General features: G+C 16.9%; 5 protein-coding genes across 5 annotated transcripts in view, besides 47 other annotated features; 1 reads left to right on the forward strand and 4 right to left on the reverse strand. All coding sequences in view use genetic code 6, as the record gives it.

Moving 5' to 3' along the window:
- IMG5_073240 (phage head-tail family protein, putative) overlaps positions 1-2964 on the reverse strand; it is a gene marked incomplete at its 3' end in the record, with an annotated part of 4126 nt that extends 1162 nt beyond the window's left edge. The window contains exons 1-8 of the mRNA XM_004036646.1: positions 2767-2964; positions 2374-2712; positions 2076-2322; positions 1799-1953; positions 1031-1750; positions 800-990; positions 480-561; positions 1-348 (exon numbers count right to left, since the gene is read on the reverse strand). The exon at positions 1-348 is cut by the window's left edge and continues 58 nt beyond it. Of these exons, the coding sequence (XP_004036694.1) occupies positions 1-348; positions 480-561; positions 800-990; positions 1031-1750; positions 1799-1953; positions 2076-2322; positions 2374-2712; positions 2767-2913 (2229 nt within the window). The remainder of the gene's footprint in view (positions 349-479; positions 562-799; positions 991-1030; positions 1751-1798; positions 1954-2075; positions 2323-2373; positions 2713-2766) is intronic.
- Positions 628-695: a microsatellite.
- Positions 1974-2056: a microsatellite.
- A 1804-nt stretch (positions 2965-4768) lies between the features above and the next one.
- Positions 4769-4817: a microsatellite.
- A 427-nt stretch (positions 4818-5244) lies between these two features.
- Positions 5245-5312: a microsatellite.
- Positions 5313-5475: 163 nt separating this feature from the next.
- Positions 5476-5508: a microsatellite.
- Positions 5509-7251: 1743 nt separating this feature from the next.
- Positions 7252-7286: a microsatellite.
- Positions 7287-9922: 2636 nt separating this feature from the next.
- Positions 9923-9978: a microsatellite.
- Positions 9979-10014: 36 nt separating this feature from the next.
- Positions 10015-10063: a microsatellite.
- Positions 10029-10072: a microsatellite.
- Positions 10032-10126: a microsatellite.
- Positions 10032-10159: a microsatellite.
- Positions 10085-10110: a microsatellite.
- Positions 10160-10200: 41 nt separating the features above from the next.
- Positions 10201-10266: a microsatellite.
- Positions 10221-10305: a microsatellite.
- Positions 10306-10745: 440 nt separating this feature from the next.
- Positions 10746-10796: a microsatellite.
- A 185-nt stretch (positions 10797-10981) lies between these two features.
- Positions 10982-11051: a microsatellite.
- A 43-nt stretch (positions 11052-11094) lies between these two features.
- Positions 11095-11146: a microsatellite.
- Positions 11098-11144: a microsatellite.
- Positions 11147-11431: 285 nt separating the features above from the next.
- IMG5_073250 (hypothetical protein) lies at positions 11432-12411 on the reverse strand (the record flags this gene model as incomplete). The annotated part of the gene is made up of 2 exons (XM_004036647.1): positions 11817-12411; positions 11432-11470 (listed from the first exon to the last, which is right to left on the reverse strand). Exons 1-2 carry the CDS (start codon positions 12261-12263, stop codon positions 11432-11434), a joined length of 486 nt encoding a protein of 161 aa, XP_004036695.1. The 5' UTR covers positions 12264-12411.
- Positions 11687-11749: a microsatellite.
- Positions 12013-12046: a microsatellite.
- Positions 12042-12099: a microsatellite.
- Positions 12057-12097: a microsatellite.
- Positions 12058-12097: a microsatellite.
- Positions 12412-15855: 3444 nt separating the features above from the next.
- Positions 15856-15889: a microsatellite.
- A 16-nt stretch (positions 15890-15905) lies between these two features.
- Positions 15906-15949: a microsatellite.
- Positions 15950-16529: 580 nt separating this feature from the next.
- Positions 16530-16604: a microsatellite.
- Positions 16605-17486: 882 nt separating this feature from the next.
- Positions 17487-17520: a microsatellite.
- A 232-nt stretch (positions 17521-17752) lies between these two features.
- IMG5_073260 (translation initiation factor eif-5a family protein, putative) lies at positions 17753-18244 on the reverse strand (the record flags this gene model as incomplete). Its single annotated transcript, XM_004036648.1, has 1 exon — positions 17753-18244. One exon carries the CDS (start codon positions 18242-18244, stop codon positions 17753-17755), a length of 492 nt encoding a protein of 163 aa, XP_004036696.1.
- A 142-nt stretch (positions 18245-18386) lies between these two features.
- Positions 18387-18484: a microsatellite.
- Positions 18430-18469: a microsatellite.
- Positions 18430-18471: a microsatellite.
- Positions 18439-18472: a microsatellite.
- Positions 18485-18741: 257 nt separating the features above from the next.
- IMG5_073270 (proline iminopeptidase, putative) lies at positions 18742-19719 on the reverse strand (the record flags this gene model as incomplete). Its single annotated transcript, XM_004036649.1, has 1 exon — positions 18742-19719. The coding sequence occupies one exon, from the start codon at positions 19717-19719 to the stop codon at positions 18742-18744; it is 978 nt and encodes a 325-aa protein (XP_004036697.1).
- A 6-nt stretch (positions 19720-19725) lies between these two features.
- Positions 19726-19758: a microsatellite.
- Positions 19759-19785: 27 nt separating this feature from the next.
- Positions 19786-19879: a microsatellite.
- Positions 19791-19877: a microsatellite.
- Positions 19805-19883: a microsatellite.
- Positions 19850-19907: a microsatellite.
- Positions 19853-20110: a microsatellite.
- Positions 19924-20045: a microsatellite.
- Positions 19942-20026: a microsatellite.
- Positions 19946-20045: a microsatellite.
- Positions 19954-20026: a microsatellite.
- Positions 19954-20030: a microsatellite.
- Positions 19969-20018: a microsatellite.
- Positions 20061-20168: a microsatellite.
- Positions 20154-20201: a microsatellite.
- Positions 20202-20307: 106 nt separating this feature from the next.
- Positions 20308-20364: a microsatellite.
- A 324-nt stretch (positions 20365-20688) lies between these two features.
- On the forward strand, positions 20689-22224 carry IMG5_073280 (major facilitator superfamily protein, putative). The gene is made up of 2 exons (XM_004036650.1): positions 20689-21090; positions 21136-22224. The coding sequence occupies exons 1-2, from the start codon at positions 20799-20801 to the stop codon at positions 22194-22196; spliced, it is 1353 nt and encodes a 450-aa protein (XP_004036698.1). The 5' UTR covers positions 20689-20798; the 3' UTR covers positions 22197-22224.
- A 1260-nt stretch (positions 22225-23484) lies between these two features.
- Positions 23485-23542: a microsatellite.
- Positions 23543-27428: the final 3886 nt, after the last annotated feature.

Genomic DNA, 27428 nt, shown 5'->3' on the forward strand with positions numbered 1-27428 from the left:
AAAAATAACTTTTGTTATTTTATTTCCAAACTCATCTACAGTTTCTTCAATAGTGACTATATTTTCATCTTCATCTACTATTTTTCGTATATATTTTGTTACTTTTTTACCATCTGCGCCTATTATTTCTTCTACTTTTATTTTGTTTCCATCTTTATCTGTTATATATTTTGTTTTCTTAGTTATTTTATTCCCAAATTCATCTACAGTCTCTTCCACTGTTACTTTATTACCATCTTTATCTATTTCTTATTTAATATTTTTTACTATTCTATTTCCTTTTTCATCACAAGTAATCTCTTAAATGATATGTTTTCCATCTTTGCCTATAGTAATTTTTTTTTCAGTCTTTTTTTGTTAAAAAAAAATTAAGTTAATATTTTTTTATTTTATTTTTTTTACAATAGTTATTTTTCAATTCTTATATATTTTTTCTTCAGTTATTATTTTTCTCCATTTTTCCATATTCTTTTAGTTACATTAGTACGTGTTCCATCTGCATTTATAGTTTCTGTGACCCAAATATCATTTCCGAATTCATCTTTCATTTTCTTTTTTTTTCTTTTTTAAGAAAAAAAAAAATATTTTATTTTACTTTTTTACGAACAATAATCATATTTCCAAATTTATATATATATATATATATATTTATATATATATATATATGCATATATTTATTTATATATATATATATAAAATACTTTCCATAATTTCATATTTTTCTTCCTCTTTCGCATTTTTAACCATTCTAACTTTATTTCCATTTTAATCTATAAACCATTCTCCTTCTTTAAATTACAATTCGTTTTTCGCCATAGGTTTTCCCGGTTTTTACGGTAATATAAACTTCGACCCTCCTATTGTTAACCCCCCATGTTAATTAATAAAAGTCAACATAGAAGGATCTGTAATAATTCCTTCTTTTGTTTTTTCTCTTGTCCTAATAATATTTCCATATTTATCTACACACTCTTCTTCGACTTCGATTTCCTTAAAAATGTATATATTATTAAAAATAATATATACAAACCTCTTCAACCCATTCCCCTTTAGAATTTAAAGTTCTAATTTTCTTTTTAACTTTTCTAGTGATAATTTTCTAACCATCTTCTAATAAATTAGGATCAAAATCTGCATCATAATTAGGATTAGCTCTCATTATTTTTTTTTATTTTTCTTCCTATTTAATTTTCTTAATTAAAGCGACAGTATCTCCTATAACGCTTTTAAAAAAAGGATCTTTGAGCATTTCATTATCTATTTTACTCATATGTTCTAATTCTTTAATATTTAATCGTTTAGAAAGATCCAATGTGAAAAGCTCATCTACTTTTCCCAACAGCATTCTTTTTTATTCATCTGTTAAATTCGAGTTCATGATAAAATCTTTGAATTTTTTTATGTTATTTTTATTTTCCTATTCTATTATTTTTATCTCATCGACTAATTCTTTCAGTTTTAATTTCATTCGAATGTTTTCTTCTAATAAAGCTCGAAATTTCTCTTTTTCTTTCTCGTTCATTACTATTTTGTTCTCTTTTTTTTCTTTCTTGGCTTCCTCTTCTCGTTTTTTTTAAATGTAAGTCATTTCGCTTATTTTCTCGTTTAGTTTTTTATTCTATTCTTTATATATATCAGCGTCTCGTTAAATTTCTTTCAATTTTTTCTCCAATTCTGCCATTTTACTTACTTTTGTTTTCATTTCAATATTTAATTTATCATATTTTTCAATTAGAGGATCTTTTTCGGTCTATTTTATTAAATTGTTTATTATATTTTATAAAAAAAAAAAAAATACTTAAATAGATTAAGTAAAAATTTAAATAAGTTTTCCATCTCTTAAAATGTGACCAGGGGGTGTTCCGAAAATTAAAGCAGCATTTGCTGCTTATTTAGCTTTATTTTATGCTTCAATAGCAGGATCTATTAAAAGTTATTATGCTTCTCTTTCATCTTAAATTAAAAAAAATAAAATATATATTTAAATAAATATATATATATATATATATATATAATATAATATAATATACATAGATTTATATATATTTTTATATATGTTAATTATTAATATTTACTTTATTCTGCTCTTCTTTTTTTCAAAGATAAATCTTTTAACATGCCTTTTAATGTTTATTCAGCTTTTGATTTTTCTGTATCAAAATTATTAAATTTCCTATCTTTAAGAAAATTTTCCATTTCTTTAGATGAATCATCGATTTCTTTTCTAATTTCATCTAATTCATCTTGCTTTTTATAAATATTGCTTAATCTTTTTGCATCTTAAAGATCTAAATTAGTATCAGTTCCTTTATCTGAAAATACCTTTATAATAAAATATCTGATATATATATACTAAATATATATAATTTATACTTTAGGAATATAATCTTATTATATTCTTTAAATAGGTTATTTTAAACCTTTGTTAATTTTTTATTTTATTTCTTATTTTATTGGAACTTAAATTTCATTATTATGTTTTATTACTTAAGTAGATGAATTTCTTCTTCTTCCTTTTTTCGCTAAATCTTCTAGATTTTCTAGTAGTTAATTTGGATTAAATTCTATATTTGCTTTCATTTTTAATAATACATTTAATAATGTATTTTCCCCTAAAAATATTTTCTATATTAAATTCCCGAATTAGTCTAGTTTTAATTCTGTTAATTGGAAATGTAATTCGCCTAAAATTAGTTAATATATATCATGCGTCTTTTTTTAATAAAAAGTATATTAATATTATATTATTTTTATTTTATTTTTAACTTTTTTTAATGTTTCAACAAATTATAATTTATTTTAATCATTTGCTCTTTTCTATATATCTGCATCTACCCTTATTATCATTTTTTCGAGTTTTTATAATTTTTCCATGTCTATTTCAACATCATCTATTGGAGATCGATTAGACATTTTTTTTTTTTAAGTTTTTTTATTTGTAACTTTTTTAATATTTTAATAAATAAAAATTTTGTTTTTTATAATTATTATTAATTTTCTTAATATATATTTTATATTTATACAGTTAATTTTTATTTTGTTTATTTATAAATCTCAAATAAACATTTTTTTTTTTTATTTTTGAAATAATATTAATGAATTTATATATAAAAAAATATTATAGTAGTGTTATTTTTTTAATTATTTATAAAAATATTAATTATATTTAATATTTTTTTTTTTTTTTTTCTAATAATTTATATTTATTAATTTATTAAAAAAAATCCTTAATCATTATATGAATCATTTTAAAAAACTATAAATAACCTTATACATTATATATATTTTAATTATTATATATTCAATTAATAAAAAGAAAATTATCTTTGATTTTTCAATTATAATTTTTTTTAAATAAAAACATGTTTTGTTTTTGCCTTAAACAAATCAAAATAAAAGAAATTAAAAAGCAAAAACATATAAATAGCATTATTATATATAGGTTTTTTTTATATTATGATTAAAAAAACAAATTAATAATAATTTTATTTAATTTTTATTTATTATTTTTTAATATAATTAATATGTTTTCTTAAAAATTATGTTCATTTTAATTAGTTATTTATATAAACAATTGCTTTACTTTAAATCTTATATAAATTTGAATAGATAATAAGAATTAATAACTAATTTTAAATCTAAAATTTAAAAAGTTTTAGTACAAATAATAAATAATATTATTTTTCTACCTTTGAAATCTTAAATTCCTCTAATATTATATTAAAAAAAAAAGATAAAATAAATGATTATAATTATATATTTTAAAAGAAAAATTATAATTGATAATTATGTTTTTAACATATATATTCTATTAATAATATGATTTTTGTAATTCAAAAATATTATTTAAATAAATATAAATCTGTATTTTAAAGTGTTTTAATGTTATGCAAAAGAAATACTTTATTTAATTTTATGAAGATAATTTTTAAAATCAGTAAAATTTAATTAATTTAATATTTTCTTATTACGCTTTAATTAATTTAAAAAAAAAATATAAAATAATTAACTTTTAAATATTCAAATTAAATTTATATATATAAATAAGAAAAAAAAAATATTAAAAAATAATATTAAATACTATATTATTATTTCTTAATTTAAATAACATATATATTATCAATCTATATATTTAATCTAAAAGTGTTACATTAACTAAATTTCCAATTTTAATACCTTAAATAATGTTCTAATAATTCTAACATACTTATTGTAATCCATAAATTACAAAGAAGAAACCAAAACAAAATACCTTAATACTGACAAACTTATACCAATTAAAAATGTGTCGAAAAAAATACCTATTGAATAAAATAATAACCATTAATTAGAAGCTTAAGAATCAGTTAAAGAAATAGAAACTAATAAAGAATAATATAAAAACCCAATAATACCAATTAAAGATAAAACTCCTATTAGTTTAATAATTTTTTTTTAAGCTTGGAATGTTATACTTATTACTTTGTTTATAATATTTGATACAATTGCTAAAGTAAAATTAAGAAATATTTTTTAAGGAATAGTGTAATCTTAGACAAATACACAATTAACAACCATTGAGAATACAAATTTAAAATAATAAAGAGTTAATCTTGTGACTCGGTTAATTTTACAATTAAATAAAGTATATATTTCTAACAGATCATGCATTCTTAACATAAATAGATATTTATTTTACATAATTTTATTCGTTAAATTATATAAATGTACTTAATTTTTATTAAATATATCTTCATCAATAATATTTTAATCATTATTAACTTTAATAATATATATATATATATATATATATATATATATATTTATTATATAATATAAATAATTACTAATTTCTATATGTTTAAAAGTTTTAAGATTTATTTCTGTAGTATCTTATGGATTTACTTAATAATTTTTAATCTAGCTTTAATTTTTTGATACTATAGGACTTTTATTATTAATTTGTAAATAATTTTAATTATAATTATCATTTTTATCAACTTATAAAGATATTTATAATTGTTTATTATTATTTTAAGAAAGTTATATTTTTTTTTAACGTTATCTTTTATTTTTATTATTATCAAAATTAAAATTAGTTTATTTTTAGTTTTTGTCTTATTTCACATTTTGAGTATTATCATTATTTTAACTTTTATTTTTTTCTAATTTAGTGCTTACAATATATTTACTAAATTAGGAATAATTTTCAGATATATTAGTTTATTAATTTTTGGAAATATTACCTTTTTGTTATGATTTAAAATATTTATAATATATATATATATATATATATATATATATATATATATATATATATATATTTATATATACTTTAATCTTGTTTTCTAGTTGAATATATTAAATCAGCTATTTATAATTCTTTCTATTATTATTTTATTCCTTACTAAAATAATAATTCAGTTAATTAATTTTATTTGATTGAACTATTCTTAAATATAAAGTTTTCTTATTAATCACGCTTTTTTAATATACAAAATAAGTAAAGATAAGTAAAAATAAGTAAAATTGTAATCCAAATAGAAGAATATTCATACCAATTATGTAAATTCTATATGTTTTAAATTCCTTTATCAGAAAAAATACTTTATAAAGTTTCATTATCAGTAAAGATTCCTTTTAAATCATTTACAAGAGTTTATTTACCATAATTTTTACATATACAAGAAATTTATTTAACAGTTTTATTCTCTGCTTCTTCTAAATATTTTTAGCAATGATTCTTTGTCCATTTATTTTTGACAACTTATATACACTAAAAATTTTTATGATTTTCAACTGGCTAACTAAAAACAAATTTATTATTAAATGTTGTAGTATATTATGTTTTTATCTATTCATTATTATTATCAGTACTATCATAAGTAATAGATTTATCATATATTTAAAAATCTTAATTTTCTTAATAAGGAAAATCATTATCATATTTTACAATATTAGGAGGATACTCTCTAATCTATATATTATAAATTTTATTTTAATATTATTCTTAGTTTAATTCTTAATTTTCACTTATATTTGTTAAATATTTAGCTTTTAAATTATTTAAAGTCACTTATTAAGAAATTAATATTTTTTTATAAGTTATAGATTCTTCATTTGGAATAACATTATAATTTAATATTTCGGTTATCAATTAAATTGAATTTATATATTTTTCATTTAAACCTTAATTTTATTCATTCGTAAATTGTTTTCTTTAAAGTTTTTGAATATAATTTATTATTTATGCTTGTTTTAAAACAATTTGTTATGCTAAAACATATTTTTCATATTCATCAGTATTTTGAACAGGAATATTTTAAATAATTTCTTTTTAACTTTCTAATTATTATTTCACATTATCAATATAACTTTCAATATCTTTATATGATGATGTTTATGTAATAACATCTAAAAAATTTTTAAAAATATGCTTTAAAGATTCCTATACTTATAATCTATAACCATCATATGTCTAAAAATTATTTTAAAGAGCCAATAATTTATCTAAAATATTCTTTTATATACTTTAAATTTTCTTAGTATCTTTCAAAATTTTAAATTATTTATTATTAATAATATCAAATAAAACATTATTCAGAAAAGTTAATTATTCTTTCTCATCTTTATTTTTTTATTATTTATCTTCATTAACCGCTTAATCAATAAATGTAATATATTAATCTTTATTTACATGACTTTATTTTATGTTAACTATTTAAGTTATATTCCTAACTATTCCATAAGAATCTTCTAATTTGCAAAATAATAATTCTGCTCCAAAAGGCAATACAGTTTCAAAATCATTAGTCTCTAAATTTTCTATTAATAATTATCTTTTAGTTTATAATTCATTATCAATTTCTTTTTGATATTCATTTTAGCTTTTATAGTAATAAAAAGAATATTTAATTTTAAATTCTAAATTTTAACAATCACTAATAAAAAAATTAAATTTCGTTTTTAAACTTTCTCCTTAAAAATTATTATTTTTTTCTTAAATTTTACAATTCTTATAGTAATTATTTGCTTTTAAATTATAAGTTATTATAGCAGGCATCATAAATGATGGATTATTAACAGTAAATCGTAATTAAAACTAATTATCATCTCCAGTTTAAAAATCAGCTAAATATTTCCAAAATTTAAATCTAACTTAATCATATTTGAATTTCATTGTATTTTTTACTTCATTTTTGTATAAAATAGTTCCAGTATAAAAAACATTGTCTGTATTTTATTAAGTTCCTTCTTATTTTAATTAAACGTATACTTATTAATTTAAACATACTTTTTTATTTAAATTTTTTATCGAAATAAAACTTTTTATAGCAGGAATTTCATACTCAACTGCTTAGATTATCACATCATAAGAAAAAAATTTATTTCCTCTTTCAGCTGACAAAACAAAACTGTAAACACAATAAGGATTTAGAACGTTTTTTTCAACTTACATTGCGATACCTTATAATTATTATAAAACAATTGGATTGCCTTATTAATCTAAACATTGTTTTCCTCCCTCACTTACATTAATACATCTCCATTATATTGTTGCTCCGAAATTGTTTTTTATTTATATTTCTTTTTCTTATTCATTTATATCTATATCATCTAAATAACCTTCAAATTAAGTAACTTAAGAAACGGATTACATCCTACTTCCTCCATAAATTTATACGATTAAATCTGTTTATTTTACTTCAAGCGTTATTATTTAATTAATATCAGGAATTTAAAAATTAAGTGATCTAATACCAATTCTTATATTATAATTAATATTTACTTTCACCGTAAAAGGCTTTATAGAGAATGAATAGGTATTTTCTTTAAGTCTTAGTGATTATGTTATTCCCAAATCCTAATCCTTATTGTCCACTTGTTCAATTGTAAGTTCATATTCATCATCTACTTTCTAATCAAAGCCTATATTTTTTACATATTTAAAAGTATTAAAACTAAACTATATATTAATTTCTTAATATCTATAAATTACAATTAATCCATTTTATATTTCTAGCTTAATATTATAGTTAGCATAAACATTTATAGATGTAGTATCAGTATATTTTTATTCATAAAATGAAACTGCATTAACATTAAATTAATATTATGCATCATTTAATAACGAAAAAGATGGCAAAGTTATAGAAATATTATTTTATTATCCATTAATAAACTTATTATTAAACTAATCTATTTCATCTTAATTTAAAACCGAGCATGATTATAAGGACCATGTAATTGATTTAAATGATTTATTTCCTATATTTTAAATTTAAGTAATTTCGATTTTTCCTTCTTAGTGGCTATACATATTTGTTGTTTAAACTAGTTATGCCTCAGCACTCTTTGGATTTGAACTATATGCTACTGTTTATGAAATTTCTGTAAAGAAGTTTGTAACTTTATCATTCATGTATATTTATTATATTTTATTAGGTTACATTTATATTATATCTCCTTTATTTATTGTACACTTCAAAGGATCTAATCTAATTGTAATTTGATTTTAATAAATAAAATTACAAGAAATATTTCCTTATAGCTTATCTAAAATAAAAAGCTCTTAACATAATTCAAGAGTAAACTAATTTTATTCTTTATCACCTTAAATTTTTGGATTACTTATATTTAGTTTAAATTATGGCTTATCACTTGAATTTCCAAAAACAATTATTAATTATTCAAAATTATCACTAAATTAAGCAATTGTAATTATTTTTTTATTATTAATACATTTTCCTTTTGATGTATTAGAAAAATATTAAGGTAAGGCACATTCAATACATTAAGAATCATTGTATTTTAAGCAACCTAATTCAGTTAAAAGACATTAATGAGACCCATCACTTTTTTTTGAGACAAAATATTATGGTAAACATTCTTAGCAAACTTTTAATGATGTGCATTTTATACAATTTTAAACACATAAATATAAATTTAAAGTTAAGTTATATATTTCTAGTTTACTATTATCAATATTATTTTTAAATTTTAAATAAACATTTTACTTATCAATATAAGCCTAATAATAAAAACTTTCTTCAAGATATGAATCATTTTTATCTTTAAATTAATTATTTTTTGCTATTAAACAACCTCTTTTAAGTTTAGGTGATGTATTGTTTGAATATATAGCATATAAGCCAAATAAATGCGCAGATCTATTATGCAATATTACAGTAAAATTAATTTCACAATCTTTAGGACAATTATATTTGACAATTCCTGGAGAATTTTGTAAAGTAAATATAGCTTATATAGAATTAGACTAATTATTTATATTTTATGAAAAATCAGGTACACATTCTTTAGTACTTAATTAGTATTTTATAACGCATGAAAGTGAAATATTTTAAGCTAAAATATGACTAAAGAAAAAAATAAATAAAAATAAATAAATAAGCATTTATTATTTTATTTTATTTTGTTTTATTTTAAAGAATTTTTTTGTATACATATAATTTTAAAATGATATATTTTTTGATTATAAATTTAATTTAATTTATTTAGAATAATTAAAAATAAATATTTTATATTTTGTATTGATTATATTTTTAGATACTTATTAATTTATCAACAATATAAAATATAAAATTTACAAATTTTTACAAATAAATAAAAAAAATAAAAAATAATATTAATAAAAAATGATGATTTAAAATAATTTATTTTAGTTTATTTATGAATTATATATTAATAATAAATATTATTAAAAATAATATGTTTATTGTCATTTTAAAATATAAATACAAAATTTATTTATATATTATTTATAATTTTTTATACATATGGAAAAATATTAATTAATATTTATATTTGTACTAACTAATATTACATTAAAAGATAAATAAATATATAAAATAAAATTATATATTGATTAAATGAATGTTAGATAAATATATGTATATATTTTATATATATATATATAATGTAATAATTATTTTTTTTATATTTAATTAATTTTTTTATAATCAATTATTATATTTTTATTTTCTCTAAGTTATATAATATTTTTATTATAACTTATTATAAATATAATAATATTTATTTTATATATATTTTAATTTTATTTTATTTTATTTTACTTAATAATTTTTTATTATTATTATTATTATTATTATTTATATTTATTTATTTTTTATTAGATATATTTTTATTTTTTCTATTTTATCTCATCAAAATATTTTTTTTTATTATATATACATTTTATACTTTTAATATGTTTTAAAGATTTATTTTTTTATATTATTTTTTATTTTTATTTTTTAATATTTTTTACTCATTATTTAGTTTAAATATTATTTTTTTATATTATTTAATTTTTTTTTTTTTATCTATTTTTTACATCTGACTTATAAAACTAAATCATATATTCAAAGATTAAAAAATTTCATTTTATGTTTATAATTAATAATTTATAAAATTCAAATATTTTTATTAAAATCAACTAAAGATTACTTATTAAACATTTTTTTATAAAATTTCAAATTTGATTTAGATAATCATATGTGTGCTCAGTTATCAAATCACTTTATGCAAAATTAAGAATTATTCATACTTCGTATTAGATAATAATTAAAAATAATTTTTTTTAGTTTATTTAAATAATTTTTCAAATAAAAAGAATAAAAATAATTTTCGAATATAAAGAAGATATATAGATTGCCATATATTAATAAGAAAAATTAGTTTAATTTATTTTTTATCGTATTTATATTAAATATAATAAATTTATCAAAAAAAAATACTTATAAATCATTAAAAATAATTTTTATAATTATTACAAAAATTTGTTTATATTATTAAAATATACTATTTTTGAAAAATTATATAATATTTTCATATTATAATTAATATATAATATTTAATTTTTATATATATTTGATCATTTTGTTCAATCGTTTAGTAAAAAATTAAATTTATTTCAATTTTAGAAATATAAAATTTTAATTTTAATATTTAATATTTAATACATATGTATTTAAATATATTTATAATAATCATTATATTTTATTTATATAAAAATAATTTATTTTTATATTTTTTTATTTAAAAATATATAAATAATTTATTAATAATTTAAAATATTTAAACTAAACAAAATATATATTTTTTTTAATATTATTTTTTTTTATTATTTTTTTTTATAATTTTTTAAAAGCTTGATTAAAAAAAAATTCTTTTAGTATCCATAACCAGTTTTTCTCACATTATATTTTTATTGAATTTGTTTGAAAAAAAATTATAAAAAATAATAAAAATTATTTTTTTAAAAATAATGGATAAAAATTTTAATTTGCTTAAACAAAAAAATCAATAATAATGAGGTTGTACCTATCCATTAAAGAATCTCCTATCATTATTTTATCTCAAACCAACACTATAACTTTAAATATTTTTAAATCTTTCCGGCGACAAATTATTTACAATACCATTACTTTAATCAAATCCTATATCCGGCGAAGACACAATCTAGTTTTTCCTATCGTTTTGAATTTAATGATTAATTACATTTGAATAAAGTTGAATTTATTAATCTTAGAACTCTTTTTCAAGTTACAAAGATTATTTCTAAAGTAATTAATTAAATTATAATTCCTCAGGTTTAGCCCACCTTTATAAGTCGCCTGAAGGTTTTTAGATAGCAAAAACATTATAATCATTAGGTACTATTTCCTATTTATTTTTTTGTATAACAATTATTATTATTATTATTATTATTATTATTATTATTATATTTATTATTATTATTATTATTATTTTTAAAATTCAAATTTTTTTGATTTTTCTTTTTAAATTTAAGATTATTTTTTTTAGAAATCCTATACATGTCTTTCATATTAATCTATATAACAATCTTTTTCGTTTTCTTTATTATTATTTGAAGATTTTTTTTTGCCGATTTCTCTTAATTCTGATCTTATTCTTCTTTCTTCTCTTCTTTTTCTTATTGTAATTATTTCAGGGTCGTCCAAAAAATAAATATCTTCCGGTTTTTTTAAAAAAGTTTATTAATTATCTTTATTTTTTAAATTTTCTTTTTTTTATAATTCTTCTTCTAATTCTTGTTCTTCTTCGTATTCTTCTTTATTTTCTTCTTATTCTTCTTATAATTACATTTTCTTGTATTTAATAATTCCCTTTTATTATTATTATGATTCAAACGAAACTTGCTTTTTTTAACTTTAACCTATATAACTTAACTTTGCAAATTAATTTAATATTAAATTTATTTCTTATAATTTCTCTAAATTCAAGTATAGTTAAATTGTCATTTTTTTTCATTTTCGTTTGAATTTTCTTATTAATTTTCTTCTTCTTCTTATAGTTATTCATCTTATTTTTTACTTTCTTTCTAAAAAGTTTTAAATTCAGAAAAAACCTTAATTAAACTAGCCAAACACTTTTCTTTATTTTACATCCCATCTAAATATTATTAGAAGATTTGAAGTTAATTTTAATTTTTTTTTTGTTAAATTCGAACTTTCATCATATTAAGAATTCATTTAAGTTAACATTATTTCACTATTTTTTCTAAATTATTAAAAAAAAAGTCTATTAATTCTATTATTTTTTTCTTGCTTATCTTTTATATATTTAAATATATTTATATATAATCAATATATTAATTTATTTTTTACATTATTTCATTTTTTGATATATTCTTTTTGTTCATATTAATATTTTTGCTTTTTTTGAATTTATTAAGCTTCTTTTTATATTTGTTATATTTTTTGTTTTATTAATTTCTAAGCTTTTTCAAATACATCCTCTATTAATGAAAATTAACCATATGTTTAGTATTTTTGGTGTTATTATATATGTATTTGAAGACATTTTGGACATAAAGGCATTAAACATTTTGGTTCTTCACAGAAATTTGTTATTACAAAATTAGAATGATATGCACATGAAACTTTATGATTCATTTATATATTTATTTATTTAAAAAAAACAATTTTATATTTAAATTTATTTAAAAAAAAAAAAAAATTATTTAAATTAATTATAAACTTTAATAATTTATATTTTTTATATAAAATATATTGAATTTGTACTTTAACAATATATATATATATAAAAATATATATGTATTTATATTTAAATAATAAATTTCCTATTCAATATATTATTTTTTTTGTTTTTTAAGTTTAAAATTATTTCATTTTTAATTATAAATAAAAAGAAAAAATCAAATAAAACATTAAAAATTATATAATAATTAAATTTATAAAATGTCAACATAAAATTGATAAAATAATTTAACATATTTTAAAATATAAGAAAAATAATAAATTTAAATATATATTGACATATTAAATATATAAAATTATAAATACATATTCTAACACATATGATAATATGAAATTAAAACAAAAGTAAATTAAAAAACAAGGCTTTACCCAAAAAAAAATTTTTATAACTGAATGAATATACTTTCACAGAATCAATAAATTAAATTCATTACAAAAAAAAACTTGATTTGATTATAAGCCTAAATACATTTACATATTATAGGAGTTAAAAAATATATTTATTTTTGGTTTAAATCTATATATAAGTAACTGAAGATAAACTAAATAATAATTTCTAAACAAAAAATTTAAACTTAAGTAATCATTTATTGTTTTGAGAAATCATTAATGTCGATTAACAAAATAATTATAGTAAGATTATATAATATTTTTTTTTAATATTATACACTAATATTCTAATAGTAAATATTAAAAATTTATGAATGAAAGAAAATATAAATAATAATTACTTCAAATATAAATATAAATCTAAATATCTCATATTTCTCTGTATATTTAAATTTTATAACAATATAATATAAAGAAAAAAACAAAATAATAATAGATTTCCCAAAATAAAAAATAATAATTATTATATTGTATATATAATAAAAAAAATTTATTTAAGTCTGTTAAAGTAATTTATATTATATATAAATAAAATATTCTTCTAGATATAAATTTCATATTAAAAAAATCACATATATTTAATTATATAAAAATAATTTTTAAATACAAAATTTCATTGCCTTATAGTTTAAAATAAGGAAAATATATATGTATTAAATATTACTTACATATCAAATATTAAATATATAAGTCATAAATATTTAACTTGAAATTATATTATATGGTTAATGTCATTTAATTGATATTATATTTTAGATCATGTATTTATTTTAAATTAAAATAAAATAAAGTATATTTTATGGTTGCCTTAGGAAAACATTCAAACTGTTATGGAACACATAAATATTTAATATTTATAATTTATAAAAGTTTAAAATTTCCAAAAAATGAAATGATGTTGTAATTTATAAGTATTTTAATAAATTTTGAATTAAGAAATATATCTTTTTATAATATAGAAGATAATTATTTATAAATGAAATCAAATAATTGTATATTATATAGAAAAATAATAAATATATTTAGAAGTATTTTATTATATATTTTAATATTATTTAATAATAAGCATTTATTTAAGTCATTATTATTCTCTTAAATTATATAAAAATATTTTGTTATTAATTTTGATAAGTATGTTAATAATTAAAATATTTTTTTGATTTTCTTTACTATTATTATTAGAATTTAGTTATTCATTTATATAATTATCTTATAATATTATTGAAAATTTAATTACAAATAATTTTAAAAATAAAATTAATATAATATAATCAAAAGAAAAAAAAAATTAATAAAAATAAATAATTGAAAATAATTTTTGAAGGCTAAAATTATATTGGATTATAAAATAATTGTGAATCTATTAAAAACATAATTAATCTAGTATAAATAATAATTAATTTTTTTTTAAAAAAAAAATTAAAACAAAATAGCATTTATTTAATTTTTTTACAATAATTATATATAAATATATATATATATATTATTTATTTATTATAATTTTATATAATTTTTATAATCATTTGCATAATTCCATTTTAATTTTAATTTAAATTAAAACAATATCATGTCTAAATGTAAAAAATATAAGATGTATATAATTAAATATATATATTTATTTTATACAACTCTTTTTATACATATACTTACTTTCCATTTGTTTTTTTTACACATAAACCTCTATATTTTATTATTTTCAAAATTCCCAATTTTTATAATATATAATTTTATCTTATAAAATAAAATTCATAAAAGTCGAAAAACTAAATGTATTTTTCTCTAGAAAACACCAAATAAAAAATAATAATATCTAAATCATTCTTTTAAATTTATTAATTTATAATTTCTTAAAAAAATTTTTTCTTAAAAAGCTGCAATATATTGAAGTTTATTTTTAATTTTTTTATAAAACATTTAACATATTTATTATTATGCAAACTTTAATAGAAATATAAACCCAAATATTTTTTTATATTTAATAATATTTTTCTCTTGTATTAATATATTTTAAGTTTTAGTAAATTATATAATATTCACATATATTTTAAATTAATACAAATTTATTTTCTGCAATAAATTTTATAATAATAAAACTCAGAATTCATCATTTATTTTATCTTATTAGAATTAATTTAAATTTATTAATATAATTATTATTTAATGGCTATAAATTTTAAATCAAATTTCGTATTTCACTTGTCATTCTTTCAAAATCACATTAATTATTTTCACTTTATTAAAATAAAACATAAAATAAAAATTTGAAATTTGAAATTTAAAGATTATATTAATATTTTTAATGAAAAAGATGAGAAAATTTATTGACATAAAAATTAGGGAAATTAATTATTTAATAATAATAAATATAAATGTAAACTATTATAAAAATAATAATTTACATAAATATATAAATTTAATTCAAATAACATTTTTATTATATAATTAAAAATACTATAAAAATATATAAAATATATATATATTAATATAAAATGTATTATTTATATTTAAAATTAATTATATTAAAAATATATATATATATATATATTTTTAAAATTCAGTCCTATCATTGATAATGTCCATTTTTTTAATGTCACTATTTGGCTTTTTGTCATCAAAACGAATTAATTTTTTTTTATATTTATTTTTATTTGCTTTTTATAAATTAGCTTTTATATTAATAACATTTATTATTTTAATTTTTAATTTTTAATGGGTTTTTAATTTAATATTATAAATTTTATAAAATTAAAATTCATAAATCTTTTAAATTTTATATTAAAAATTTGTTAAAACTTATATATACAATATAAATTTCATAACCATAAATAAATATTTAAAATTTTTAAATTTATCTTTATATTTTATATTATTAATCTGAAATATTGCTAATATATTTAAAAAAAATAAAATTATAATCTAAACCATTAACAAGATATTTCTAAAATTATATTTAAATATATATATATATTTTGATAATATATAAATATTAATATAAAAAATTGATATTTTTATCTAACTTTTTTTTATAAAATTATTATACTATTATATTTTTTTTTTATTAAAAAAATATTCAATTAATGTTTATCTTATTTTTTTTTATTTTTATATTCATGATTTTTTTTATTTATTTTTTCTTCTTTTTTTTTAATTTTTATTTACTTTATCTTTTATTTCTTAATTTTTTTTTTTTATTAAAGGATTATCAAAAGTTAATTACAGATTTTTTTTTTATTATTAATTAATAAATATCTAAATTTTATTTAATTTCAAGAATTAAATAAAATATTTTTTATTATTTATTAATTAATTAAAATTATTTAATTTGGAATATGTTAATATTACTATTTATTTATTATATTATTTTATTTTTTCTAAATTTTTATTTTAATAAGTATTTTCTAAAATTTTTTTTAATTTTTTTTTATTCGAAAAATTCTTAATATATTGAAATATTTAAAAAATTAAATTTTAATTTAATATAATTTTTTATTTTATTTAAGTGATTTATTTTAAATAGAAACTTTAATTTTTTTAATTCAAATAACAATATTTACTTAATTTGCCTATATCAAATACTTTGTTTATAAATATATTATATAATTTTTTGAATTATATTTTTTTGTTTTACTTGAAAAAATTTTTTTTTTTTATTTATATTATCAAATTTATAATTTTTCATAGCTTTCTGCAATATTATATTTTTTATAAATTTAGAAACTGTTGTTTTTTTTTAAATAATATTAAACTTTTGAAACTATTTTTTATAAATATTTAACTAATGTTTTTTTATATTTATTTAATATAAAAATAATTATATTTTAATATTAAAAATTGAAATAATTTAACTTCAAAATTATATATAATATTTTTTTTTAATTATTTTTTTATATATATAAGTAATTACAAAAAATAATATATATTATTAATTATTTTTAATTTAAATATAATTATATAAAAAATCATTATTATTATTTATATTAAAAAAATAATAATTTTTTATAATAATAAAAAATTAAAAATATAAAGATAAAATTTTTGTATCTTTAGTTTTTTTTTTTTCTTTGATTTTTTTTAAAAAAAAATAAAAAAAATGAAAAAAATAAAAAAACTTACTAAAATAAAAAAATTAATATATATAGATTTTCCTTTATGAAATAATTCAAAAATAATAAAGTTATTCCTTTCATAAAAATTATAAAATAAAAACATAAAAACAAAAAAAAACAATTTTATTTAAAAAAATACTTCACTTCCAAAAATAAAAACATATACTTCATTAAAAAAAAAAAAAAATTACATTTAAATAATTATAAAATTAATATTTATAAATAAAAAAAAATTCAAGATTTAGCACCAGCTGCTTCTCTAAAAGCGCAGATTTTCTCCATTCCCATAGATTAAGTAACAGCAACTAAAATTTCTTTTCCAGCTTCGAAATCAGCTCTAATTTAAGCACATAATTCAAGATCATCTTCAGGTAATTTCAAATCTTCTTTAGTCTCTCCGTTTTCTAATAAAAAGGTGACATATCCATCATTTGCAATATCAATTAATTAATATTCAGTTTTTTTAACAAAAGGAATTTCCATATTATGAGAAGTAGGGCATGAATCTTCGTATTTTTTTCCTGTGAAAATATCAACACCGACAATAGTTGCTTTAGCATGACCATGTTTTCCAGCTTTGCAAGTTGTCATTTCAATTACTTTGCAAGGGAAACCTTTCAACAATGCATATGAACCTTTCTTAATATTACCGGCTTACATAGGATAAACATGAGAACTACCGGCGTCTCCTGCTTGGTAATCAACATCGTCGTTTTATTCGGACATTTTTTATAAATATTGTTTTTTTTTTTTTTTAATTTGTTTTTTGTTATATATATATATATTAATTTTGTTTTGTATTTTTAGATTTAGACTTACTTTTAATTTTTTTTTTTTTGTATTTTATAAATTTGATTTTTTTATTTCTTATAATTAATAATTATATTAAATAATATGAATATATATGAAACTATATAAAAATATATATATATATAAATATATATATATATATATTAATTATAAATAAAAAATAATATAAATTAAATTATATAAATCATAATATTTATATTTATTAACATTTAACATTATTAAACTTTTAATTCTAAAAATTAATATATTTATATGTATTACTATTAAGTAAATTTTTTTAAATATGTTTTTTAATATAAAATAAGGTCACTTATTTTAAATGATCATTTATTTTTTAAATTTAATTAAAACAACAATGATAAATAAATAATTTATATCAATATTTATTTTAATAAATATAAAATAAAAATTTATCAAATTTTATTATTTTTAAACTAATCTGTAGCTTCAACCAAAGCATTAATAATTCCTTTTTCAGAACAACTATGTCCTGCATCTGGTATAATATTTAATTAAGAATTTGGTAATTTCTTATGTAATTCCCAAGCTGATTTAGCCGGGCAAACGACATCATATCTTCCCTAAACAATAACAGTAGGAATATGTTAAATTTTATCACAATTATCTAATATATGATTTTCTGATTTAAAAAAAGCCCCATGTACAAAATAATGAGTTTCAATTCTTGCAAAGGCAATAGCAAATAAATCATTTTCACCTTTTTTTATATTTTCTTAATCTACTAATAATTTAGAAGTTGCCATTTCCCATTTTGTCCAAGCTTTTGCAAATTTTAATTTTTCTTCTTCATTATTTCCAGTCAGTCTTCTATAATAATTATGTAAAATATGTCCTTTCTCAACTTCTGGAAGTAAATTTTTAAACTCTTCATGAAAATCTGGAAAAATCCAATCTGATCCTTCTTAATAGAAAAATTCAATCTCTTTTCTCCTTACCATAAATACACCTCTTATGATTAAATGACCTACATTATCAGGGTGAGTTTATGCGTAAGCTAAAGATAATGTAGAACCCCAACTTCCGCCAAATACGGTATGCCATTTTTTTATTTCTAAATGTTCTCTAAGTTTTTCGATATCTTCTACTAAATGCCATGTAGTATTTTCCTCTAAACAGGCAAAAGGAGTTGATTTACCACTTCCTCGTTAGTCGAATTAAACTATTTTGTATATTTAGGGGTCAAAAAAACCTCTGTAAAATGGCAAACTACCACCACCGGGACCACCGTGAAGAATAACAACAGGTAAACCTTCTGGATTACCAGATATTTCCCAGTATATAGTGTGGACTTAAGATACTTTTAAGTTTCCAGTACGGAAAGGTTCACAATATTTATAGATTTGTCTAAAAACTTATTAGGTTTATTGCATTATCTTTTTATATTAATTAATATTTATATTAATAAATATATAAATATAAATTTAAAGATATGATTTTATACATAAATAAAATATCTATAAAATAAAAATAAAGTTAAAAAAAATTATAAATATAAATAAAATATATATATATATATAAATATAATATATATATATTTAAAAATATTTATATATATATACAATTTTATATTTACATTTTTTTAATATTAAATATATTTATTTATATATTTATGTATTTTTTTTTTTTTTATTTATTAATTTTTTTTTTTTATATATTTATATTTTTTATTTTTTATTTTTATAATTAGTATATTTATAAATCATATAATAACATATATATTTAAATATATATTTTTTTTTATATTTATTTATTTATATATTTTAAGTTTTTTTTTTTTTTTTTATTATATAAATATAATTACAATATATTTTTTTTTATAAAGATAATTTTATTTTTAAAAATATTTATTTTTCATATCAAACAATTATTTTCAAATTATCAAATTTCAAATATAAAGTATTAATCATTATTTTTTTATAAAATACAACAATACAATTATATGATATATATTATTTATAAAATAAATAAAATTAAATATATAAATAATAAATTATAAATTAAATTAAATAAAATTATTATTATTTTATATATTATATATAAATATACATAAAGCAAAATCAAAATTAAATTATGAATTAATAAAATTTAAATAATACTTTACAATAAACACTAGTACAAAATCTTGTTTAATCTTCCTCTAGTTTACATCCATCAAACAACAACGAAGACAATACTGATTTTAAATCATGTATTGAGCCCAATAATTTTTATAATTCCGAATAAATAACCCAAAAAAAAAGCAATTTAGAATTCCCGCAACAAAACTAATCAGGCCATTTTCAATTTGCAAAATTAAGCATTAAAGGTAATACTCCTTAAAATTGAAAATTAATAAGATTCCCAATCTTAGATTCCTCCTTTAAATAATAAACAATTGCAATATATTACTTTTGATCAGATATTATCAAAAATAGGCATAGGAATATATCAGTATTTATTTTATATAATCATGGCTACTTTAGGATTGACAGAAGGTGCATAAGTATCTGTATTTACAATAATGATACCTATATTAAAAAATGAATGGGAAGTAAAAGAGGAAGTTAATACCATCTAAGTATGCTTAGTTTTTATAGGTTTTTTATTAGGATCAGTTATAAGTGGTTAATTTGCAGATAGATACGGAAGAAAAAAGCCATTTATAGTAAGTAGTTTTTGTACCGCGATTTTTACTATTCTACAAGCTTTTACAACCAACATAGTTTAATTAATAATTCTTAGGTTTCTTTCTGCATTATTAGGTAAATTAAAATATAAAAAAGATATTTAAAAATAAAATAATTTAGTTGGCTTTTTTGGACCTTTAGGAGTAACTCTATTAGCAGAAATAACTCCTTTAGAAGTAAGAGGTAGATTTATGAGTCTAGTGACTGTAAGTTTCGCTATAGGCCAATTATATGGCTAATTCGTCAGTTATTTTACACTAGAAAACCTTTCTCATGGAAACTGGAGACTTTTGATAATATTTACTGGTTTACCTGGATTAGTAGCCTGGTTATTGGGTGTATTTTTCCTCGACGAAAGTGGCCGATATGCTTTAATGGATGGTAAATATGAATAAGCCTTTACTATAATAAACAAAATAAATAGGATAAACGGTAACCGAATGGGAGAATTAACCGAAGAATAAAAATAATAACTAAAAGAGTCATCAATTTTAATGAATAAACAACTCCATTAGGTAAAAGGGAGTATACTTTCTTTATTTTAAAATGATGGGAAAATATTAACCCCTTTAATATGGTTTAATTGGTTCACATTGTCTTTTATGTACTATGGAGTATTAACTATGATGCCTAAAATGATGGAAGAAATTGAAAAAATGCATCCTGATTAAGAAGATAAAAATTATTTCAGTGATATCGTGAAACTAGCCTTTAGCACTTTATCTGAAATTATATCAGCTTGTATCGCCTCTTATTTAATAGAAATTAAAGGATTAGGTAGGAAAAATTCTATGATAATCTGTTATACTTTATAGGGAATTTCATCTATTATAGTCTATATTGATGCCGGTAGTCATTTCGTATTCTGGGCATCTGGATGTAAATTTTTCCTTAGTATGTCCTTTATATTTGCATATTAATTTACTGCAGAAATATATTCGACTAAAATTAGAACTACAGGAGTTGGAATGGCTAATGGAATAGGAAGATCAGGGGGTGGGATTATGCCTTGGATTTGTATGGCATTGTAAAAAACAGACATTTTTTTGCCTTTTTTACTTTTTACCTGTTTGAGCTTTTTAACTGCGCTAGTTGATTTTATTATTCCTTATGATACTTTAGGTAGGGAGTTAGATACAGCTGAATAGGAAAATTAAGAAGAAGAAAAAACTTATTAATGAATAATTTATAATATAACATAATTTTTTTAATGGAATGAATAGTTAAAAAGAATATTTTTAAATCTTTTATATATATTATATTTTTTTATGTTAGAAAAAAAAAAATTAACTAAAGGCATAATTTTTGAAGTAAAAAGAAATTAATATATCATTTTTATCTTTTTAAATAATTTTTAGTTTTATTTAAAAATATATAGAGAAGAAAACAAATAAAAATATTTAAATTAATTTATATTCAAAGAATTTAATTTTTTAAAATATAATTTTATTTTAAAAAAAATAATAAATAAATATTATATTGTTGCTTAAATATTTTAATAATCATTATAAATATTTAATCTAAAAGTGTTACATCAATTAAATTTCTAATTTAAATGCCTTAAATAATGTCCTAATAATTTTAATATAATTATTGTAATTAGTAATCTATAAAGAGATTATCAAAATATAATATCTTATTGCTGATAAACTCACGCCAATTAAAAATGTGTCGAAAAAAATGCCTAATGTATAAAATAATAACCATTAATTTGAAGCTTAAGAATTAGTTAAAGAAATAGAAACTAATAGAGAATAATACAAAAACATAATAACAGAAATTAAAAACAAAATTCCTATTAGTCTTACAATTTTATTTTTAGCTTAAAATGTTATACTTATTATTTTGTTTACAATATTCGATAGAAATGCTAAAGAAAAGTTAAGAAAAATTTTCTAAGGAATAGTGTATTCTTAGACAAATACACAATTAACAACCATTGATAATACTAATTTAAAATATTAAAGAGTTAATCTTGTAACTCGGCTTAAATTTTAATCATATAAAGTGAATATTTCTAAAAGTCCATGCAATCTTATAAAATAGAAAAATCTATTTAATTTAATTCTATTAAGTAAATAATTAAATTATTCTTAACTAATATTAAGTCCATCTTCTTCTATCATATTTTAATCATTATTTGCTTTTGTTTATTAATAAAAAAAAATATATATACAATAAAAAAAATACCCATTTCTATATTTTTAACGCTTTCAATTTTTACTTAAGTAGGAAATATTTATATATTTTATTTGATTAAATTTTTTAGTATTCCAAAACTTTTATTACTACATTTTATATCATTTTAATTAAAACTTTTTTCTTTTTTATTATTTTAAAATAATAGTTGCAATTTATTTTTTTAAGAAATTCGGATTTTATTTTAACAAAGCTTTCTTGGAATTTTATTATTTTAACGTATATTATTTTATTTTTCTAATCCTTATTCGATTTTATTTATAATATTAATTTATTGTTAACTAAGTTTTAATTCATTTTATTTTTAGCTAATTTCTTATTCATTTTAATCGAAGTCATCTTGTTATTAGTCAATATCTTATTAATTATTTCTTTAATCAATATCTTATTCATTTAAATGTTTAGTCCATCCTTACCCAATTTCTAAATTTTAAACATTATAAATAAAATCATTATTTTAATTTATATTTTTATCATGTTTAGAATAAGATTAATATTTATAAATAGGGGAAAATTTTTTATTTGGACTAATTTATAAATTTTTCACATCAAAGTCGATATCATTTATTAATTCTTTTTATATTTAAGAATTTTAAAAAATATAAGAATATATATATATATTTACTTTATTCGTGCTTTTGTTAAAAATTTATTAAATCTGCTAATTATGCTTCTTTCTGTTTTTAATTTAATTCTTGCGAAAATAATAATTCAGCTAATTAATTTTGTTTGATTTAAGTATTTTTAAAAATGTCATTTTCTTATTTATCTCGCTTTTTTAATACAAAATATAAATAAAAATAAACAAAAATAAGTAAGCCGGAAATCCAAATAGAAGAATATTCATACCAATTATGTAAATTCTATATATTTTATATTCCTTTATCAGAAAAAATATTTTATAAATTCTCATTATCAGTAAATATTCCTTTTAAATCATTTACAAGAGTTTATTTACCTTAAGAACTACATATACAGGAAATTTAGTTTGTAGATTTATTATCGTTTTATTTTAAATATTTTAAACAATTATTCGTTGTCCATTTACTTTTCACAAATGATATACACTATAAATTATTGTTATTTTAAACAGGTTAACTTAAATTATATTAGTTATTAAATTTCGTATGATATTAAGTATTTATTTATTTATTATCTTTATCAATTTCAGAATATGTAATAGATTTATCGTATATAGGATATTCTTAATTTTCTTAATAAGGAAACTATTCGTCATACTTTACAATATTAGGAGGATACTACTTGAACTATACATTAAAAATTTTGTTTTAAGTTTATTCAGTATTTTATTTGCTAGTTTTATCATCATCAATTTTATAAGATAAATAATTCTAATTTAAATTTTTAAATGTTACTTGTTAAGAAATTAATAAATTTTTATAAGAAATGGAATCTTCATTTGGGATAACATTTTAATTTAATATTTCGGAAGCATATTATATAATTTAAATATATTTTTAGTTTAAAATATTATTTTATTCTTAAGTAAATTATGATCTTTCAATTTATTATATATACGCGATAATTTAAGTTTATTATAATACGCCTAATTATGCCTAATTATATATTTCAAATTATTCTGCTTTTTGAACTGGAATATTTTAAATGATTTCTTTTTAACTTTCTAATTATTATTACACATAATTAATATAATTTTCAATATCATTGTATGACGATGTTTATGTAATGACTTCTACAAAATTTTTAAAAATCTTTTTTATAGACTCCTATACATATAATTTATAACCATCATTTATCTAAAATTTATTTTAAATAAATAATAATTCATCTAAAATATGCTTTTATATTTTTTAGATTATGTCATTATTTTTCAAACTTTGAAATTAATTTTGATTAATAATATCATTCAAAACATTATTCAGAAAATGATATTATTCTTTTTCATTTTTAAAATTTTATTATTTATGTTCTTCAATTACTTAATTAATATATGTAACATATTCATTTACATTTGTATAACTTTATTTTATGTCAATTGTTTAAGTTATATTCTTTATTCCCATAAAATTATCTTAGATTTTGCATAATAATAAACCTGCTCCAAAAGGTAACACAGTTTCAAAATTATTAGACTTTTAATTTTCTACTAATGATTATCTTTTAACTTAAAATCCATTTATAATTTCTTCTTAATATTAATCTTGATTTTTATAGAAGTAAAAAGAATAATAAAGTTGAATATCTTTGTCTGAACAATCACTAATAATAAAATTAAATTTCGTTTTTAAACTTTCTCCTTAAAAATTATTATTTTGTTCTTAAAATCTACAATTTAAACGTTAGGTATTTGCAAATAAATTATAAGTTAATATAGCAGGCATTAAATACATAGGATCGTAAGCAGAAAGTCTTATTTAAAATTAATTATCACCTTCATTTTAAAAATTATCTAAATAATTCCAAATTTTAAGTCTAACTTAATTATAAGAAATTTTTATTGCATTTTTTGATTTATTGTTATTATATAAAATAACCCCGTTAAAAAAAATATTATCTACATTTTATTTAGATTCATCATATTATAATTTAAAATAAATTTATTAATTCAAGTTTATTGTTTTAGATAAATCTTTAATCGATGTACTAGCTTTTAAAGGAGGTACATCATACTCAACTACTTAGATTTACACACTATAAGAAAAAGTTTGAGTTCCCTTTTTAGCTTCAAATTCAAATTTATAAACGCAATAAGGATTTAGAACGCTTTTTCCAATTTCGATTGTGGTTTTTTATTATAAATTAATAATATTACCTAATTTATCTAAACATTATTTTGCTCCATCACTTAAATTAGTACAAATCCATTTTATTGTTGCTCCGAAATTGTTTTTTATTGCTATTTATTTTTCTTATTCATTTAAATCTGAATCATTTATATAACCTTCCAAAATAATAGGTTAAGAAAAAGATTAAATCCTACTTGCTCCTTAAATTTAAACAGTTAAATCACTTTATTTTACTTAAAATGTTAATATTTATTCAGTATTAGAAGTTTTAAAATTAATCGATTTAACTTTAATTTTTATATTATAAGTAGTATTTGGCTCTACCTTAAAAGGCTTTATAGAGAATGAATAGACATTTTCTTTAAGTCTTAGTAATTATTTTATTCCCAAATCCTAATGCAAATTATCTATTTGTTCAATTAAAAGTTCATATTCATCATCTGCTTTCTAATTAAAACCTTAACCTAATACATACTTAAAAGTAATAAAACTACACTCTATTTTAATTTCTTAGTATCTATAAATTACATTTGATCCATATTATATTTCTAGCTTAATATTATAGTCAGAAAAAACATTTATAATTGCCCTATTAGTATATTTTTATTCATAAAATGAAACTGCATTAACATCAAATTAATATTCTGCCTCATCTACTAACGAAAAAGGTGGTAAAATTAAAACAGTCTTATCTTATTATTTATCAATAAACTTAGCATTAAACTAATCTATTTCGCTTTTATTTAAAATTGAGCATGATTGTAATGACCATTTAATTGATTTAAATGGTTTATTTCCTATATTTTTAATTTCAGTAATTTCGATTTTTACTTCTTAATGTTTATATATATTTTCTGGTGAAACCGTTTTTGCCTCAGCCTTCATTGGATTTGAACTATATTCTACTGCTTTTGAAATTTTCGTTAAGAAGTTTGTAACTTTATCTGTATTATAGATTAATTATAATTTTTTAGATTACATTACTATTTAATCTCCTTTATTTATTATACAATTTTAAGAATCTAATTTTATTGTTATTTCATTATTATTAAAATTACAAGAAACATTTCCTTATAGCTTATCCAAAATTAGAAATTCTTAACATAATTCTAAAGTAAATTTTTTTTATTAGTCTATAGTTTAAAGATTCGGATTATCTATACTTAATTTAAATTATAATGAGTCTTTTAACTCTCCAAGAGTAATTTTTATTTATTCGAAATTATCACTAAATTAAGCTTTTGAAATAATATCTTTATGATTAGCACATTTTCCTGAATCAGCTGTAAAATAATTAGGTAAAAAACAAGAAGTACAATTTATATCATCGTATGTATTGCAACCCAATTCATTTGGAAAACATTTTCTTTTGTCTTTAGTTAAAATAAAATCTTTGTTGCATACTTAGCATTCAGTTTCATTAATACAATCTTAACAATTATTTAT

The sequence above is a fragment of the Ichthyophthirius multifiliis genome, assembly GCF_000220395.1.
Source record: "Ichthyophthirius multifiliis unplaced genomic scaffold scaff_1120509250422, whole genome shotgun sequence".
NCBI lineage: Eukaryota > Ciliophora > Oligohymenophorea > Hymenostomatida > Ichthyophthirius > Ichthyophthirius multifiliis.